The sequence below is a fragment of the Centrocercus urophasianus genome, unplaced genomic scaffold (assembly GCF_019232065.1).
Source record: "Centrocercus urophasianus isolate 14NV4802_14NV808 unplaced genomic scaffold, USGS_Curo_1.0 seq_12, whole genome shotgun sequence".
NCBI classification, from domain to species: Eukaryota; Metazoa; Chordata; class Aves; order Galliformes; family Phasianidae; genus Centrocercus; species Centrocercus urophasianus.
Genome location: NW_024884364.1, coordinates 60874335 through 60893354, shown reverse-complemented (window position 1 = coordinate 60893354; position 19020 = coordinate 60874335). Strand labels below are relative to the sequence as shown.

At 38.4% G+C, this 19020-nt stretch overlaps 1 protein-coding gene across 3 annotated transcripts in view; it reads left to right on the top strand.

The window, feature by feature from the left end:
* Positions 1-19020, top strand: part of TFDP1 (transcription factor Dp-1) — a 41017-nt gene that overhangs the window by 10907 nt on the left and 11090 nt on the right. For all 3 annotated transcript variants that reach the window (XM_042810848.1, XM_042810846.1, XM_042810847.1), the window contains exons 3-4: positions 3804-3870; positions 15984-16090. In XM_042810848.1, coding sequence (XP_042666782.1) covers positions 3804-3870; positions 15984-16090 — 174 coding nt within the window. The remainder of the gene's footprint in view (positions 1-3803; positions 3871-15983; positions 16091-19020) is intronic.

Genomic DNA, 19020 nt, shown 5'->3' with positions numbered 1-19020 from the left:
ACAGATTTACCTTAGTCCAAGAAAAAATACTATTTCACAGTTTACTGTCTCTCAGTTGGAGACCACTTATAGTTTCTCAGCTTTTACTTGGAAACAAAGCAAAAATAGACTTCCTAGTCCTTTTGGCTGCTAATGATCTTATAGCAGGCTAACTTCAATTGAAACTTCAGTATGTTTAGCCTATCAGTCGTTTTCTTATCCTTAGAAGTTCTGAACAGTGATGAGGTGGATCCCAGGTGGTGGTAGGGTTCTCTACTGAAGCATGGCTTCCACAATTAAAATGTGCAGATTTACTGATTTGTCCATTGGTCTTTAATCTACTCTGCTTGTGTTTAGCAGAAAGGGGATCAAAGTTTTTGCTGGAAACAGCTGCTGGAGTTATATGCTGTGTTGAGGGTCCAAAGCTATTTGCTTTTTTTCTTTTTACATCTCTGTTGGTTTTGTTGAAATGTGAAAAGCATAAAGGGTTTTGTACCTGTTACCTGTTTCCAACACAAAAAAGTTCATTTACATAGCCTTGCAAAAGTTTATGTACCTAGCGTGCCTCTTTGAAGAGGAAAGCAACTCTAAATTGTGAAGTTGCAGACAGTTAATAAAGCTTTCAGAATCAAATATTTAGATCGTGATATTGCTCCAGGCAGCACTGACATTATCATCAAAGGAAGTTATGCATCTTGAAGCTGAGAATCATGAGAAGAAGAAAACATTTTCTTTTTATTCTGTTATCAGATGAAAAAAAAAAAAATCAGAATACCTTGATACAAGTAGCTCAATAAGGCTTGAAAACTAAATCTGTTTTCACATCAGAAAAAGTTGATACCCTTCTTGGTGAAAGGTTACTTTTCTATTGAGGAAAACAAAAACCGAGTACTACTTGCATTCATTGTGGATCTGTGAGTGGGATATAAATACTGGGAGCTGTGGTCACATTTCCCTCTGAGGTCAACTTTAATTCTTTTGGGCGCTGTGCTGGGTAGGTTATGGAGGGGTAATCCTGGACCCTTCCAAAAAAACTGCCCTGTAAAATAGCGGGAATTTCTTTCAAGTATGCACTGAGAGTTTTTTGCCTAGTAGTTCTGTTGTGGAACAAAGACGATGGATTTTTATACGGGATGAAAGTTTTGCTTTTGAGTTCTGTGTCGCTAAAAGCTACTGACTTTGAGGAGACTCAGAAATAGTGACAATTTTGATCACCTCATAGTCAAATACTGTATCTGGAAGTGTGAAGTGCACATACTGAGCCTGGAGAAGGAGAATTTTCACTAGAAATGAAATCAACTTCCATTATGAATCAGAGCAGCTGGAGGTGCTGCTTGCTATTGAATTTGGTAATGTTCTTCCCAGGCAGATTTCTTGGAGCCTTTCCTAGGCATACGCTTTCAAGTTGAATATTTACCAGCCATGTAACTGCCTGAACTGAACCTTCGGCAAGACAGTGGTGTGCAGGGTGGTGGAACTCTAACTGCTGTAGTCTTCATCAGTTTGCTGGTTCCTCAGGGTTCTTGTTGCTTGGTGATTGTCTTTCTCTGAGATTTTCCAAAATTGTATTCTGCTGTTGACTGAAATGCAATGTTTTTCCTGAATGTTTTCCACTTTGTCATTGGTTTGCATGCTTTCAGTCACACAGAAACATGATCCAGGGTCACTAACCTGACCCTTGGTAACGTTGGATTGTGTTCTTAGAGTTGACCATTGGTTTTGGTAGTTTATCATGATGTAGAAGGAAATACGAACCTTATTATATTATGTAATGTATTAATTGATAGCATACTGAAGGATAAAATGAAGTAATAGAAATGGTTATATTGGAGATTGTTCCAATTAAAATAAAGATATGGGGAGGCCAAAGAATAACTGATTACTGAATTACCTAATTTGCTAATTATTGAAATAGTATTCAGTAGTGATTTGCCTTTTTTACTTGAATTCCTACATAAGCTCACATTGTAAATATTTGTATTTGGCTTATCACTTTAACTGATATGCAAACTTGATGCAAGTTTTCTTTTGCATATTAAAAATCTTTCCATCCTCATTGGTATATTTCTCATTCTCATGAAAAGAAAAGCCATTGGATGTCTTAGGAACACAAGCCTCTTCTTTCTGTTGTTGAATAGAAACTGAAGGATTGCATTTAGAAGAATTGGGACAGTGAAACTGTGCTTCCTGTGTGGTTTAGCACTCCTGTTGTGTAACTGAGGTAGGGTTGGGCGCGTAATGTAATACCTCCAAATTTGTCTTCACATCTGATTCAATACATTGAGTTTGGGTGTTCTGAAAGTTTATATTGCTGCAGAGCCTGCTTTATAACATCTTTGCACATGTTAGCGATTTCATGTTAGTGAATAGCATCTTTCTTTGGAAGGGTCAGATGTAGTCTGTTGACCTGCGGCGTTGTGTAGGTCTGGTGCTTAGGAGTAGGGCAGGAGAAGTGTTGTTTGTTGGAGCTGACCTTTGAATCCCTGCTGTGGGCTAGGTGGAGAGCAGGCATTGTTTGTGTCCTGGTAAGTTGTTGCAGTCTCATTAAATCAGGCTATTGCTTTTTTTTTTGGGGGGGGGGGGGGGAATTATGAGACAGAAGGACAAATACTACAAGCTCTTCATTTTACCCATTGCTTCCATTATCTCCTCACTTAGGTTTCCTCTGTGCCACTAGGTCCTCATCTCTGCAATGCTATTACAGAATTCTGCTCTTAATCCTAACCTTAGCAAAATTTCTCTTCTGCTCACCTCCCAGCCTGTCCTTAGTGCTCTATCAACCACTTTTCCCCTCTTCTGTTTCAGTGAGAGGAGAGAAAATTTTCAGCACTTTCCTGCCTTGTGAAGTTCTTTCTGGCTTAAAAATTGATTGCTGTCGTACACCTGGATAGTAGCAGCGCTACAGCATCCTCTAGTGGTTTGCTTGGTTTGCTGAACTTGCTAATTACCAGCATGGCTTTTCAGGTAGCCTTCTGAGGGGAAAGTTTTGCTGCTGACTGACAGCAGAGCACTTAATTGTCTCTCTCTGCAGTAGCCCTCAAGTACTGACAGTGCACAAGATACAGTTTAGGGACATTTCAGCTTCTGTAACACCACTTGCTATACTGTGATGAGTACAAATGTTGGATTTTTTACTGTTCTTTCTAAATGGAAAAAGTCTGTGTGTCCTGCATTTGTTCTTCCTTCAGGACTGCTTAGTCTGAAGATGACAAGGAGTTACTGCATCATGCATTTTCTATCCAGAATTAATAGTATATATTTTTAATAGCTTCTACTGAGCATTCTCAAAGGGTGCTGATTATTTGATACACTTGGATGAAATCCTTCACTTAAGAGCTCTGCTTTCTTATCCCTAAAAAGAAAAAAAAGAAGAAGAACAAACGGTGTTTGTTTTTAATGCCATTTTTCTGTTTAGTGTGACATAAGGCACTTAGCACCTCTGTTGGTTCTGCCATGATTTCAGTGGCAGGTTGATAGTTGTTATAAAGTACAATATACAGTCGCAGATGTTAGTGGTTCTAATTAGCAAGGTGTTCAGCTATCTATTAAGACACTGCATGTACCCTCGTAAACTTAGAACACAAAATAGCAAGGTATGTGTAAACTGATTTTCTGCTTGCTTTTAGGAACATGGTAATTATAAAAATCAGTTGATTTTGAAGTTTGGCTAATATTATAGCACAAGCAGTGTGGTTACATAAGTGGCAGATTAGTGAGGAAATGTGAGTGGTGGCAACAGAGTCTTCTGGTGTGATTTCTTCCCTCTTTGACGATAAAAGGCTGTCAGTGTTTGTCAATTTAATAAAAGTTACTTTCTTTGATAGGCTGGACTAATTGAAGCCAATGGAGAGCTTAAGGTGTTTATAGACCAAAACCTAAGTCCTGGAAAAGGTAAGAACACAATTTTTAGTAAGACTGTTACTTGATTGTTGATTGTTATGCTTGTTACTGGCTTTGATCTACTTTCTTAGCTTTAGTAGAGCTTTTCTTAAGTTATATGTTACGTGCTCAGCAAACAAGCTATATTTTAATTAAGACCAGTTTCAGTTGTGGTTTTACTGCCATTCTGCATTTTGATCTTCACATTAGAATAGCTGTGATGTAAGTGTGCAGGCTGTGATGGCCAAATACATCTTCTGGGGCAGTATGTTCTAACAAATGGGAAAAATGTAGGAGTGCAGTAGTTTGAGAGAGGTTCTGACAGTTTATATGATACTGCATTCATACTAATGCAATTCTGTCTGAAATAATAATTTGAACAGAACCGTTCTGGACTCGCTCGTAGTGGCTGTGCTTGTATGACAGTGTAATATAATCAAGCAGTTTTATAAAACAGGCTATAAACTTCAGTTGGATATGTAGGCTCGGAAAACTAAGAAAATCTAAACATTAGAAGAGTTATGTGCTGTCTGTTACGTTCAACATAACTGGGAAAGAAAACAGAATACAGTGAGTTCCAGTTGTCTACAGTTCTAGACAGCTATGTCATATAATCTTTTGTAAATTGATTATGCTATGTATGAAAATCAGATTTTTCTTCTCTGTATTCTTATGGGATGTTTCCATAGTGAGATTTCCAGTTAAATGTATTCTTGCCAGTTCATGCATTTGCTGATGGCAGTGTTATTTTTCAGTCTAATACTTTTCTCCAGTGTGTTTACCTGTTCTTTGTAAAGAGCAATGATGTATCTTAAGCTTCTAGTTTGATTGGCTGGCCAGATTGTTTTCTAGATTAGTCATCAGATGTATACTATGTCCTCTGGATTTTCTGCGTGGTCAGTCGTCTAACCATTTTTTATTGCATTCATCAGCCTTCTTTAACACAAGTGACCCAAATTGTATATATAGTTCCAACTCAACCGTTGGCCATGTTTTTATGGAGGTATCAGTATTTCTCAGTGCGACATTGTGTTTGTGGTTCACAGTCATCTCACAGTAGATTTTGGTGGAATGGCTGTTTTTCTTTGTTGCATCCAAATGCTGATAGTCTGGTTTATTTGTGTGCAACAGATGGAGTGCTTTGGTAGGTTGTACTAAGTAGGGCAAAGTTGATTTGGACTGACTCACCTGCTGCTTCTTATCTGTGTTCTCATAAACCTCCATGTTGACAAGTCCATTGACTTTGTGCATTGATGGATTGCCCTCACGCTCAGATTAACCTGTAGTCCAGTTCAAGGCATCTCAAGTCTAGTCTTCTGTATCCTGTTTCATAGAATTGTAGAATTGTAGAATATCCTGAGTTGAAAGGGACCTGTAAGGATCATTGAGTCCAACTCCTGTCTCCACACAGCACCACCCAAAGATCATACTGTATAACTGAATGTTTGTCCAGACGCTTCTTAAACTGCCAGATTGGTGCCGTGATCACTGGCCTGAGGAATGTGTTCCAGTTGCCAGTCACCCCCAGGTTAAGAATCTCCCTAATCCTCCCCTCCAGCAGCTCCACACCATTCCTTCAAGTTTCAGCCAACTCTTTTAAGCATTTATTTTTACAACTTGAAAAACTTCGGATTTCTACCCGCACTGATTTAACTAACAAGTTTTGTTTTTAAAGCAATATTGGACTTTATTTATTTTAATAAAATAGTCCAAATAAGTAAAAATGTTAATTTTACAACATCTGTTTTGCAAGTGATTTTTGAGTACCACCTGTAAAATGCCCTTAAGTTGATGTTCCTCATGCTTTAAAAACATATTTAGCATGCAGTAAGAGGTATTGATCTTTATATGTGGTAGAAGGTTGTCTATTCAGAAATCATTCTAAATTCACTTCTGTTTGCCCAAGCTCTTGTGTATTTCCTTTAAGGAAACATAGCACCTCATTAACCCTAAAAAGGACAGCACTTTGTGGAGTATCTTTGGTATTCAGGATGCTACCAGTCCCTGGATGAAAAGATACAACTAATGCAGGTTTTCAGTGTGTCTGGATCCTGGGGGGTCCTGATGAGAAAGTCCATGTTCTCCTGGAAGACTTGTCTTTAAGGAGACGAGGCATGAAATTTACATCTTAGAGCAGCTTTCACGCTAAGTACCAGGTCTGTTGAACTTGTAGTCTGATAGGGTTTTCATGGCACAAATCCACAGACACCAGTCAGCAGCGTTTGATTTGGCACAAGTGCCACCGTGAAAGGTTTTGACACGTGTGCTTGGTAGCCATGAAGATGGTTTTCTATTAAAGCCCTGCTCCCAAGCAGTTTAATGGGAAGAAGATATGATGTAAATGTGTTTGTTTCAGGACATCCTGACAATGCCAGGCACTTCAAAAAAGCAGCTTTGCTAGTGTCTCTGATGGTGAGTTAACACACAGAGGGAAAGGTAGTGGTATTCAGCCACCCTTCCGTTGATAATCTTATAAAGCTAGATGATCTTATAGCTCTTGCTTGGCCTGTGCTGTTGTATTTACTGTCAGCTTGTGACAGTGTGGAGAAATGCTAAATCCCATTGAACACATAAGTTTCTGTGTCTCATATCAAAATAGCCAGTTGCCTTTTTTTTTTTCTCTAAAGACTTAGATGCTTATTATCCTGTATTCAGGGAGGGCATTCCTAATCTTGTTCATAATTTTTTCTTCTAAATTAATAAATCATTGTAGTCAGAAACAATGTTTTAAGAAATGTAAACTGTGAACTAAAGTGAAGCTCTAAGGACACCCATACTGTGATTTATAGCTGTATCACCTCTTTTTTGCTGATAATCAAAAGGGAGATATCCCTTTATCAAAGATAGGACAAGAGCACAGATGAACTGTGGGATTAGGTTCTGAAGTGACTTGATCAAAATTGCTTGCTTAGAGAATCATAAAGTCATTAAGGCTGGAAAAGTCCTCTCAGATCATCCAGTCCAACTGCCAGCCCACCCCCACCATGCCCACTGACCACGTCCCTCAGTGCCACATCCACATGGTTCTTGGACACCTCCAGGGACAGACTGCACCACCTCCCTGGGCAGCCTGTGCCACTGCCTCACCACTCCTGAGAAGAAGTTTCCAAACACCCAACCTGATCCTTCCCTGGTACAATTTGAGGCCATTACCTCTGAAGTTATGAGGCAAGGATAACATGATTTGGATACTTTGCTTGCTATTTTAATTTGTTTCCATTCTGGGATTAAAAATGAAAAAAATACATAGTTGTGTTATCTGCTGGGTTTGTTTTGAAATATCGACCTGACTCACTGCTTAAACTGAAGATTGCTCAAATTCTTCCTGTACATGGGCTTCAACTGATTATTAGGATTAGAATTCATTTTTAGAGTTAGTAATTACGTATGTATTGGAGGAAATGAAAGAATTTTTAATAGGAGCCTAACCAATAAAACTTCATTACATGTCTGTCTTCTAAAATCTATTTGGCAGTTAACTTTCTAAGTCTGTAAATGCTGCTGTTCAGTGAGATTGTATTATGAAGAAGACTACTGCATTCTAGACTCAGTTATTAGGATCAAATTAGAGTCAGTATTAAAGAATACAATTCTAATCCTACCCCTTGCTTGTCAGGATATGTGGTGAAGGAAAACATCTGGTTGAGGTGAGAGGAAGTGAGAACAAATGCTATTTAATGCTCTATTGAAGATAATGCTCTTCAGTTACTTTTAAAATCAGTGAAAAATAAAATTTGCATCATCTGTCATGCCAGTAGGTGGCATTATTGGTACATAACCAGCAAGTGCTTGTCAAGGTGTCTTTAGCTCCTTTTGTTTTCCTAATAGTTAATATAAGATTTCATGCTATGTAGGCATAAGGAACTTGTGTTTGGTTTTCATTTCAAATTTATCAATTTAAAAACTTGAAGTCAAGTATATCAATTTTTAAGGTGTATGTAAGCTCTTTTCAGCACTGTTTAACTGAAATGACTTGTTAAATGACAAGAAGCTTTTTTTCAGTGTAACATAACTGTTAATTTTATACAGAGAGATCAAACTCCCTGATTTTTGACCGTGTTTGGAATTGTGCTTCTGGAACAGAAGTAGAGATCTATTTAGGAGCCTGGGATGTACCCTTTAGCAAACATGTGTCTCACTATTGATTATGGAATGCTGGGCATTGCGGACAGTTCCAAACCATTGTTATTATCTGAGGTCAAGTTGGAAAATAAAACTGTATCTGATAGTAGGAAGGATATTGAAAAAAATCCAACGAAAATCCAAGAAATTTAAGAGTAGGTCTTAGCATTTATTTGAACAGACTTGGAAAGACTGGTTGGTAATATGAGGGATAAATTATTAGTCATATCTAAGAATGGCAAGAATTAGCTAAGGGCATTAATTGATTTCAGAAGTTTAGTAAGCATTTAGATACTGTAGTATTACGTAAGGGAAGATTGATGTCTTTGTAAAAGATTTCCAAATTGCTGTTTGAGAACAATATCTTAGGCAGTGTGATCTGCTCAATACGAAAAGTCACTCTTGGTGCCCAACTAGAGGCAGTCATCTACGTGCCCTGTTAGAACTTACAGTAGGTTGAAACCTTCAGAAGTAGTTTGATGTTTTTTGAAGATTAGCATGTAACTAATCATATTTTGTCTGTGGTGGCAAGAGAGAAGTTCCAGACTGCAGCTTCTAAGGAAGCCTGAGGAGCTCCCAGAATTTGCTTGTCACCTGTCTTCATTACCAGATCTTCTAAGAACACCCTTTCTGCTTATTCTATATGTTTATATGTGATCAGTAATAACCTAAAGCTAATCAAGTTGATGCTTTTGTGATAAGAAATGATTTTCTTAAGCGATGTGGACTGGATAAATGGTTCTTTACGTGACACTTTATGTTTTCACCCTAGCGGTGTTTTCAATAATGGTCTCACATTTATGAAAGCAGCGGTTCAGACTCGCTGATTGGAGGTAGCTTTTGTAGAACAAAATGCCGAGAAAAGACTGTAAATAGTCCTCGTGAGAAATGCCTGGCATTTGATTTCCCCTTTATCTCTATCTGGAATTGAGGTTGAAAGAGATGGTCAGGCGCTATGTACATCACATTGTATTGAGGCAGCTTTATGGGTTTGAGGCTCAAGTACACTTTCCTACTGCCATGATGACACTTTGAGGAAGAGGCAGAAGGAGGAAATCTGCCCTAGAGTTCGTACAGAAAACTTAGGTTGCTGATAAGCTATCTTGTCGTTCCAGGATGTTTTTTTAGACTTTTTTTTTTTGTTGCTGCCCGTGCAGCAATACTGTGTAAACAAGCAGAGGACTTTCCTCAGGTTACCTGGTTGTGTTCTTACTGCCTGATGTCACCAGCTGTCCGACTGAAATTAGTGGGAGGTCCCACTAACCACCTATTGAGTGGTCAACTACATGGCTATAATTGCCAAATGCAACTTTTGCTAAGTAGGATAGCATCAAGTGAGAACTAGTTGAAGGTGATACAAATACAAGTAGAGCCTGTGGCAGCGACTTTAGTGTCAAGTATTTCAGAACAGTATAGCCATATCTGTAATAAGTCCCATGACTTGAAAAAGCCCTGAGAAAAATCTACAGTCTGGTAACCCAGAGCTTTGTAAATGGAAAAAGAACTTTTGCAAAAGAATGAGAATGGAGTTAAGCTAATTTACATTCATATAAGAGACCCTGGTCACTTTCTGTTTCCAAACTAAATAATTTTTCTGACAGCTTCCTACAGAGACCAACGTGGGGGTGGTGTGACACGCTGGAGAGAAAAGAGCAGGTTGTGCAGTTAATGACTGGTTTGCTTCAAAGCACAAATTATCTTTGTCTGTGTTTGCTTTGCAAAATGGTGACGTTAAGGAATTTTGGTAATGATTTTGTAGAATTCAGTCTTTCTCCTCCTATCTCTTCTAACCCAGGAAAATCCACAAACAGAAGACAGATGCTAACATCAGGTGCTACAACACTTTCCAGAGAGTTCTTGTAATTTTCATGTAATCCTACATCAGTAATTTGCATCTTAAGAAGTACTGGTACTGTGCCTTCTTTAAAAATTTATAATTCCAAAATTTGGAATGTTATACTCCAAATGGCACTTGGCCTTCTCGAAAGTGGTAATCGTTATCATCAGTGTCATTTCTTGGAACCATCTGGTTCATGGAAAGTCTCATTGGTCTTTTTTGGTCTCCCCAACTCTCTTGCTCTAGTTTTATCAGCTTCTTGATACTAATGCTGGCTTTAAAAAAAATAAAAATAACTTGTGTGACTTGTATTGAGATTGGCTTAGTAATGCTGCTGTCTTCCAAGCTGTGTGGCTGTCCTCAGCTAGATTCAGCTGCTCTGTTAAAAGCCATTGATTTCGAAGCTTATAGAATCTAACCAAAAGTTTATGCAGTTCTTAAGAGTAGTTTAAGTGGTTGTATTGCAAAATGTCATCTGTGAGGTTAATTCTCTTTAGACCTTTCTTAAAATAACCCTTTTGCTCAGCACCTAGCCTTCAATCTTGTAGAGTGTTTACTTACAAACTGGTCTGCTGGAGAGTTTGCAACTGTGGAAGGAAGTGGTAGGAATTACGTTGACCGCAGGAAAACCATTCTTTTTCTCATGCTGTATATTTTTTTGGCATGTGATAATTGAGAAAGTGCTTTCAAAATTACCTTCTAAAAACAATCATACACATTACTGTTCCTATGCTAGGGGACAGATTTACAAGACTTAATGTGTTAAAGACTGCGTTATCAGAAAACTGACTAGTTTTTTCAATGATTTCTGTTGTTGGGAGAATTTTTGGGTTTGTTTTTATAAGCCAGAAAAGATTCAAGAGTTCTCCCCTAAATTAAACGAGTAATTGAAACAGGCAATTAAACACATTTTCTTTGTGAGGAAAGCGCTTACCTAGAAATGTTTGTAGACAGGTGAATACAATGTTTTGTTAAAGCATGCTGCTGCTTTTGCTGTTCAAGTTTTATGTGATATTACTCCTTGATCCCGTCTGTATCATTATCTTATGTATAGAAGCATTCTATAACTGTACAGGAGTGAAGTTCTACTTCCATTTGGGCTTAATGATTGCTTGTAAGTTGCTTAGAGTTTTCTTCCATACTGACAAAATTTGAGAGTCTGAGAGTTTAGGTGGTAAAGTTTTGTCTTTCAATATAACTTCTTTTATGCTTTAAATGGCCTTTTACTGTGGTTTTTGAAGTCTTTGTCTCCTCAGAAATAAAAGAAAATAAGGACCTAGCTGTATTAATAAAACATTTTGAAAAGTAAAAAGAGTTGGTGCCAGGTGAACTGTTTGCTAACATGCTGTTCCAGATTTTACATGCTGGTATGGATGCTGTCTCTTGGCTGTAAAACAGAAGATTATTTGGATTGCACTAATTGATGTAACAGTAATTAACAAATGATTAGTAAAATTCCTTTGAGAAACTGAGCTGTCAGTCACCTTCAAAGCTAAGTTAAAAAAATATTTCTGCTTTATGTACTTAAACAACTTTCCCCACTCCACCCAGAAACCAGAGTATTACGAGCCTTCGGAAAAAAGTGCATTTGGATTTTTAGAAAAGTGCACATCGGGTAAATAAGAAACTAGTAGATACACTAGGCAGACACAAATTGAAAACACCCTTTCTTAAAAAATGCTTAAAAAATAAATAAAATGAGCTATTATGCTTTAATGTTAAATGTGTTACCTTTCATGAGTTGACTTTGACTTTGCTTAGAACTGAAGCATGTGTTACTGTTCTTCCAGTTGTGTTTGTGTGTCCTTGCCAATCAGTTCGTACATACAGACAAATGTACTTTGCAGTTCCTGGATGGGGCCAGGCTGGTTCCGTAGCACAATGCCACAAAAACATCACTGTTCTTAAAAACCTTAAAGAAGCATAGTGTAGGTTATTCCCTTCATGCTGGTGATGTAGCTGCAAGATAACTGTATTCGTAGAATTTTATGAATAATATAAGGAAGCTGGAGGCCATCTAATCTAGCCTAATGATCAAAGCAGGGGCAACTTCAAAGAATGGGGCCTTGAGTAACTGAAAATTTTATATAACTGCAGGGAACTTCCTAGGCAACCTGTTGCCGTTTTCATTGTGAATGTTTTTTCCCTGGCATCTAGTTGGAATTTTCTGTGCAGCTTCTGGGGACAGCTGCCTCTTTTGCTGTGCATCTCTGTAACTACCCATTTGACATTCAAAGTTGACAATTAGATCACTACAAGCACACATCTTCTCCTGCCTTAATCATCTCCAGGCTGAATGCATCAAGCTTCCTCAGCTTCTCCTTACACATCATGCATGCACTTCATTACTCTAACCACGTTAGTAATTTGACCAAAAAATATTTACCTGTGAGTTCTACAAGTACTTAGTGAAGGTACTTCTGTTTTGTTCACCCAGTGTGATTCTAACATATAAAGTAATTAGGAAACACACTGGTAAATGTGATAATGAGGAGGAGCTAATGCTTTTCCACAAGGTGGGAAAAAAGGGAAGTTAGAGAGTTATATCTTTGTTCAAAGTCATGCTTTGAAAGAATCAACAAGCATGTGGATAAGGGTTATCTAATCAGTGTGATGCCCTTGGATTTGTTGAAAGCAGTGGTCAAAAAAAAAAAGTTATCAGGCTTTAATCAGCCTGTTAAAGAACCTAAGGTGTCAGAGAATGGGGCAGTCCTCCTATGGGTTAATAATTGATGAAAACCAAACCAGATGTAATGAGGACCCTAAGTGAGGTATTACAATTCAGAGCAGTTATTAAAGTCCTTGTAAGTTACGTTATGGAAACATGAAATTAGTGTCTGTTGGGGAACAAGCAAATTAAATTTAAAGAATTACTTAGAAATCAACAGAGAATAAAATAGAAAATATGCTGCAGAGTTGTACAATAACATATGGCATCCTTTTTTCATGGGTAATGTGTCTCTGTCTCCTGCAAAAACAAGTCTCAAACAGCAGGAGAGCTCGAAGGTGTACATGCAGCATCAGAGGTAAGGAGAGGGCTCTGTACAGTTAGAGATCAGATGACAAGAATTCTTAACTTGATAAAGATGTTACAACTTTTATACTGGAAGTGGAACCTCCAGTTAGCTTTCTCGTCTTTCAAGCAATGAGAAGGTTTAAAAAAAGGCACGTTGGCAGAAAGCTGAGCAGAAGATAGGCAGGCACTTGTAGTTGGAGTAGTTTATATCATTTTCAAGCATTCTGCAAGGAGCAAGACAAAAAAAAAAAAAAAAAGCCAGATAGTGGTGTCTGAACTCAAAGGAGCACTGAAGGAACAGAAAGGTGTAACAGACTGTTGCAAGCTTGATAGCTGCTGACTCTATAAAAGAGCATTTAAAAGTTAGTTAATATGTGAGAGTGACAGGCTGCAGCATGGGTGTCTAACCTCAGGGCTGCACTGAGTGAAGAGAAATTGTCTGGGGCTGCATCTGTGGAGGTTGTTCTGAAAGTAATACATCCTAATTATTTCCATGGAAATTTACAGAGGTACAGAGAGCACAGTAGCACTGTTTAGTGGATTGAATTCTCAGCTACAAAATGCTGTTTTTCAACACAGTCACAGCTATTACCTATGCATTTTCACTTGCAGTGAACACGAGCCTGCATGCTGTGCTTGTAACAATCCTGTAGCAACCTGCCATCTCTGCTGCTGAAATGCACTACTCAGCACCTCGCTGTTCTCACATCCACTGTTTGATCTCCATGTCAACAGTCAGCAACTGTAGATGAATGGCAGTGCATGCCATTTTTTCCACATGGAGGAATTCAGTGATTCACTTTTGCTTCATCCACCATTGTGTCAAGCTGCCCTTTGCTGCCATCTGTCACACAGCAACAGCATGTAACAGATATTACAGAATCACAGAATGGCCCGGGGTGGAAGGGACCTCAAGGATCATGAATCTCCAACCCCCCTGCCACATGCAGGGCCACCAACCTCCACATTTAACACTAGACCAAGCTGCCCAGGGCCCCATCCAACCTGGCCTTGAACACCTCCAGGGAAGGGGCATCCACAACCTCTCTGGGCAGCCTGTTCCAGCACCTCACCACTCTCTCTGTAAAGAACAATATTGGTCAAAGGTTCAGCCTCTGCTGCCGTACCACCATCATCTGCCTCTGACACTGTGGGCCAACATCATAACTTGGGAAGTATTACTTTTGGAACAGCCCTCATAAAATGTGTAATATAGGTAATGTGTATAAGTAACAAAACTTATTTATTTATTTAAAGCATACAAAGGAGAATAACAAAAGCATAGTGCTGGTGGGATACACGACCCTGTTTTTGTGACACTGACGCATCTGTCAGGTTCGATGGCAGTTCTCAGTGAGCTCTCCAAGTGTTCGTCAGAGGTTCGTCAGATGAAATCTTACTCTTGTGCTTCATCATAGAGTTTAGTTGTTCACAAATGTGCATACTGCCAAAAGTGGTGACATGAATAAGGTGTGACTATGAAGCGAGGGATATGTTCTCTCTGCTAAGAGAGAGCTTCTGAAAGTCCAGTAGGTAGACGTGATCAGATTATAGATTGCAGTTCTGTATGTTCCATTTGAAAACTCACACCTATGAATTTGATTTAGTTGATTTAGATTGAGGTGATTTACATCAACTGAAAATGGAGTTGCAACTAAACAAAAAAATTGATTCTCCTCTTGGCAATCTTGAAATCTGTTCTCAAATTCATTTATCACAGCAGAAAGCGTGGCTGCATGTTTTTCTCTATTCACAGGACCGTGCTCAGCCAGTGTATCAAAACCCATAAACTTCGTTGCCATCACTTGAGCTGGCACTGCACTGCATCCTGTGCCCTAGTTTCATCCTGGATGGGGTTAAGAGTGTACCAATATTCAATTGGTGCTGAGTGATGGCTGTGCTGGGCCAGCTGCCCTAGACTGGGGGCTGCTCCATGGGGCAGAACCACCACCACAATAGTTTAGGGCAGGGGGCGGCTGCAGTGTGAGCTGTGTGTGGCCACAGACAGTCTGTGGGCTGTGGGTTGGACTTGCCTTGACTGTAGCATCCCGAGAAGCTGTGTGTGGGACCAACAGTAGATTCTGGTGCAAAGCTGTCAAGTTTGTCATGGTATAGGAATGGCAGCTAGGAAGTACAAGCCTTTGGGAAAGCAAGGCCTTCAGAATTGAGTTTTCTTCAACTTTCAGTTGATTAAGTGCATTCATTGGAGAGTATCATGGACTGATCACAGACTATCTTTGTATGAGATAATGGGAAAAAGAAAGGCAAAGGAAGCTGTGCCGTGCCCTTCTAACTCCATTGGCCCCTTTAAAAGAGATTTGAGGGAAAGAACTGTCAAACCTCTAATCTTGTTTGCCCCATGAATCTTTCCTGGTATCTTGTGGTATTGTTCATTTTTTTGTTGGTTGGGTTTTGGGGGGGTAAAGGGGGACGGAGACAGGGACATGACTGTCTTGGAACATCAGATTTCGAAGGATACCTGATGTTGTATTTTTGTCTTATGTAGTTAAAACGTAACCATCAGTGGCAACTGTGGATAGCTTATGAACAGGAAAATAACAGTTTTCCCTTCAGGGTTGGTCTGCATTTGTTCACATGTGTTTTGCTCATATTCTGGCTTCTTGTAGACTTCTTTAATTCTCTCCAGCTGGAAGGGATCACCTAGGAGAAAGAGGAAGGTTGGAATTACTCTGTTGGAAAGTCCGTGCTAAACAAATGTAATCTCTTGTAGATCAGCATGCCTCAGAAGGGTATGTCAGATGCTGGGGAATTGGGCATGGTTTTTAAGTGGTTATGCAAAAGACTTTGGTAGCCACTAAGGAGAAGTGGGTTGAAGAGGAGGGGAATATGCCTTCTATCATAAACCTGTTAGCTCTACTACTGTGCATTGGCAGAATAAGTGGACCGTAAGGAGTTAAGTCATGCTCATACTAGATCACTGAGATGATTACACAAAAGGAAGGTGAGAAAAATATATTAGGAATCTTAATTTCTTTCTGCTTCAAGAGCATGAATGCTGCGTTCATTTTGGCTCTCTGTGGCGCTCAGAGCTAGTTTCTGTTAGTAGGCCTTGGTAATACTTATGAAACTGAATTGCAAAAATAATACAGTTTGGCTGACATGCAGATTTCTACTTCTGTTTGTTTTTAGGAGTTGTTTCTCTATTGGCTGTTCATCCCTCTACAGTAAATACACTCGGAAAACAGCTCCTGCCAAAAACATTTGGACGGTCTAATGTCAACATTGCACAGCAAGTGGTAAGGAGATGTGTTGTTTTCTTTTAACTTACGTGCTGTAAATCTTAGTTGCTGATATTCAGTATCACTTGTCATGTGCAGATTGTCTAAATGTTTCTAGCTTTAATAGACTCACTAAATTAGAACAAATGTGCTTTTGCAGAAGGAAATGAGAAAATGACATTCAGATCAATAGGCAGATACCTGAATATTCAGATTCCTTTCTTTTTTGGTAGTGTTGCCACTTCTAATCAGTGGCTCTTTCACATGTTCGTTTGAAATCTGTCATAGAGACATGTAAATGAATTCTTCTAGCACGTTTTTAGTGAGATTGAAGTCAAGTGCAACAAAATTGAAAGCAATTTTGAAAGCAAAGTTTTCTTTATTCTAAATTGAGGTATCCTTTTGCTTTAACTTTTACTGTTGTTTTGTGTGAGGCGTATGAAATTAGGATTCAAGGAATCTAATAATGAAGTTGAAAATACACAGGTTATAAGAAGCCACTTCTGTAGTGATCAGAATTAAAATGTGGTGATCTGAAGAGAGTAAGTCTCAAGGTTTCCATCTTATGGAAAGCAACTGTATTGTGTAAAGATCTGAAAGTTAATTTGTCTTACGTTTGAGTTTCTTGATACAAAAGCAGTTTACCATCCCCCTTTCCCAACTCTTAAGCTCTAAGGAGGAAGACTGCCTAAATCTATAAACTGTAGCACTTCAACTGTACAGCTGTTGTGGAAAGTCTAGTCCCTCTAGTCCTATCTTTATAACTGCTTACCAGCTGTACTTTGAAATTGTTACCATGTTCAGAGAGCTGCTCTGGTGTAACTGTCAATTTGAAGAGCACAGCGAGGGAGAAGAGCAAAACCAACAAGCCAAGAAAAAAAGCAAAGCAATGAGAAACCCACAAACCTCTACACTCTCCCATGTCCTGAATTGAACTGCAATATCTACATTCAAGTCTTGAGGTTCACATAATTTGAAGAGTCCCATACGAGATAGACTAAAGATTGTTGATTAACGAAGTGTCAGTGAAACTGCAGATTATTCATTGTATGCATTTCCAGTAGCAGTGGTGAATTCAGTGCCTCCAGCAATTGCTTGAAAGGTAGAGTTTATTAAAATGAGTTTAGCTGAGTTCACCTCTTCAGTAAGAGATATTTTATCAATAAATATCCAAGTACAGAGCTGTTAGATATTCTTTTAATTTAAATGCAGTAACTAGCAGTAGGAAGAGAATGGTTTTTTCTGCATATCACAGTGGCACGTAGTTTGTCTTCTGGACATTACTCTGAGGCTGTATACTTGAGGCTGTGTACTTGAGTTTAATGTTGAAAATGAAACGTTCTTTTTGGTAACATGGAAGACTTTTTCTTAAGTTATCAAAACGAGGGTTTGATAATGAAATGACAAGCTATCTGATGCCTTTTTAAACTTTGAAGGTTGAGTAAATAGACGTTTACAGTCCTGTGTGTGTGCATATGCACTAATTATACATCTGTAAATTGTCTTCACCTCATTTAATTGACAAATGCTCGTGTACTTTCAGTCTTGCACAGTAACATGAAATTGCTTTTCTTCATGGTGTCTTTCTTAGTGTGATCACTGTGTGAAATTCATGCTTGCAGTGAAGAATTTGTCAGCATTTTAAGTGTTATTCTAAACATTTTAAGTAAGAAAAAAGATGGCCCATATCAGCATATTTGTATTGACTGTTATTGGTACAAAATAAGATGCTTACTTTTATGTTGGCAGAGAAGAGATGGAGTTCTTGTTCAATCTCAAGTGTATATTGAGAGAAAATTTTTGGATAAAATTATGCTGGCCTTATAATTCAGAATGATAGCAAGAAAAAGCTATAAACCTGAAAACTGAGGAGATAATTGTTTTTTTTTGCCAACAAGCAAAATTTCTTGGTAAAGAATTGAGTTTGCTTGTGACCCTGATCAACTTTTTAACATCTGTCTGGTAAAATCATGTTTTTAATACTTAAAGATTTAATTTTCTGAGCTTGTATTCTTGTTCAGTTGGTATTATTTCTTCTCAGGAGAAAAATGTTAATGGTGACAGCGCTGTAGTACAGTGAAGTGGATTGTGAAGGCTGTCATGCCTGTTCTTTTCCATTTTTTGATCTTCTTTATTCTTAAGGAACTGAATTTTAATCTCATTCTTCGTAAATCCAAAAACATTTAAAAAATGTAGAGATACAGTGGATTTCTGCTTTGACTTCATTCTTTGCCTCTTCCCTTTCTGTTTTCCCTAAAATTCCAACTATATTTGTTCTGTTGTCCTCTTATGATTCCATTTGTAAGCTTTCATTTTAGGATGTTCCCAGTGCCCCAGTGACTTCATTCTACTGAGCTCTTAGTGTTATTTTTATGCAAAGTTATGATCATCTGTGAACTCGTGAGTAACCTAGGGTTATCAGCATTTCTTTTAAGGAGACAATAAGAATACCAAATAATTCTTAGACTGAATCTAAATCTGAATCAAATAATTCTTACACTAAATCTGAAACTCTAGGCTGTGGGGTCTTCCTTAATTGTCAGTCCATACTTGTTTAGCTTTGAATAAGACACTTGATATCGACATCCTCTTTGTTCAAGATTCTTCACTTAGTTACCAGTAGAGGCTTACAAGTTATTTCTGGAATTCTGGGGTATTTCTGCATTTCATGTCCTTGAAATACAGAAAAGAAAATCTTGGATGTTTGGAAGCAGTGTAACGAGAGAGGACCTTGGAACCAAAAGTGCAAATTCTAAGCTTCCGTGGAAGCTGTGTTTAAAAACTGGTGGCGATGCAACTTTCAGCAAAAAAAAAAGAAAATTGCTGATCTTTTTTTCCTGGTGGTCACTGTGACAGTAATTGGATTTCAAACAGTTATTTACAAAGAAAAGCAAGTAACCCCACATTGAACAATTTCATTTTTGCCTGTGGGATTTATCTGTTCCTCT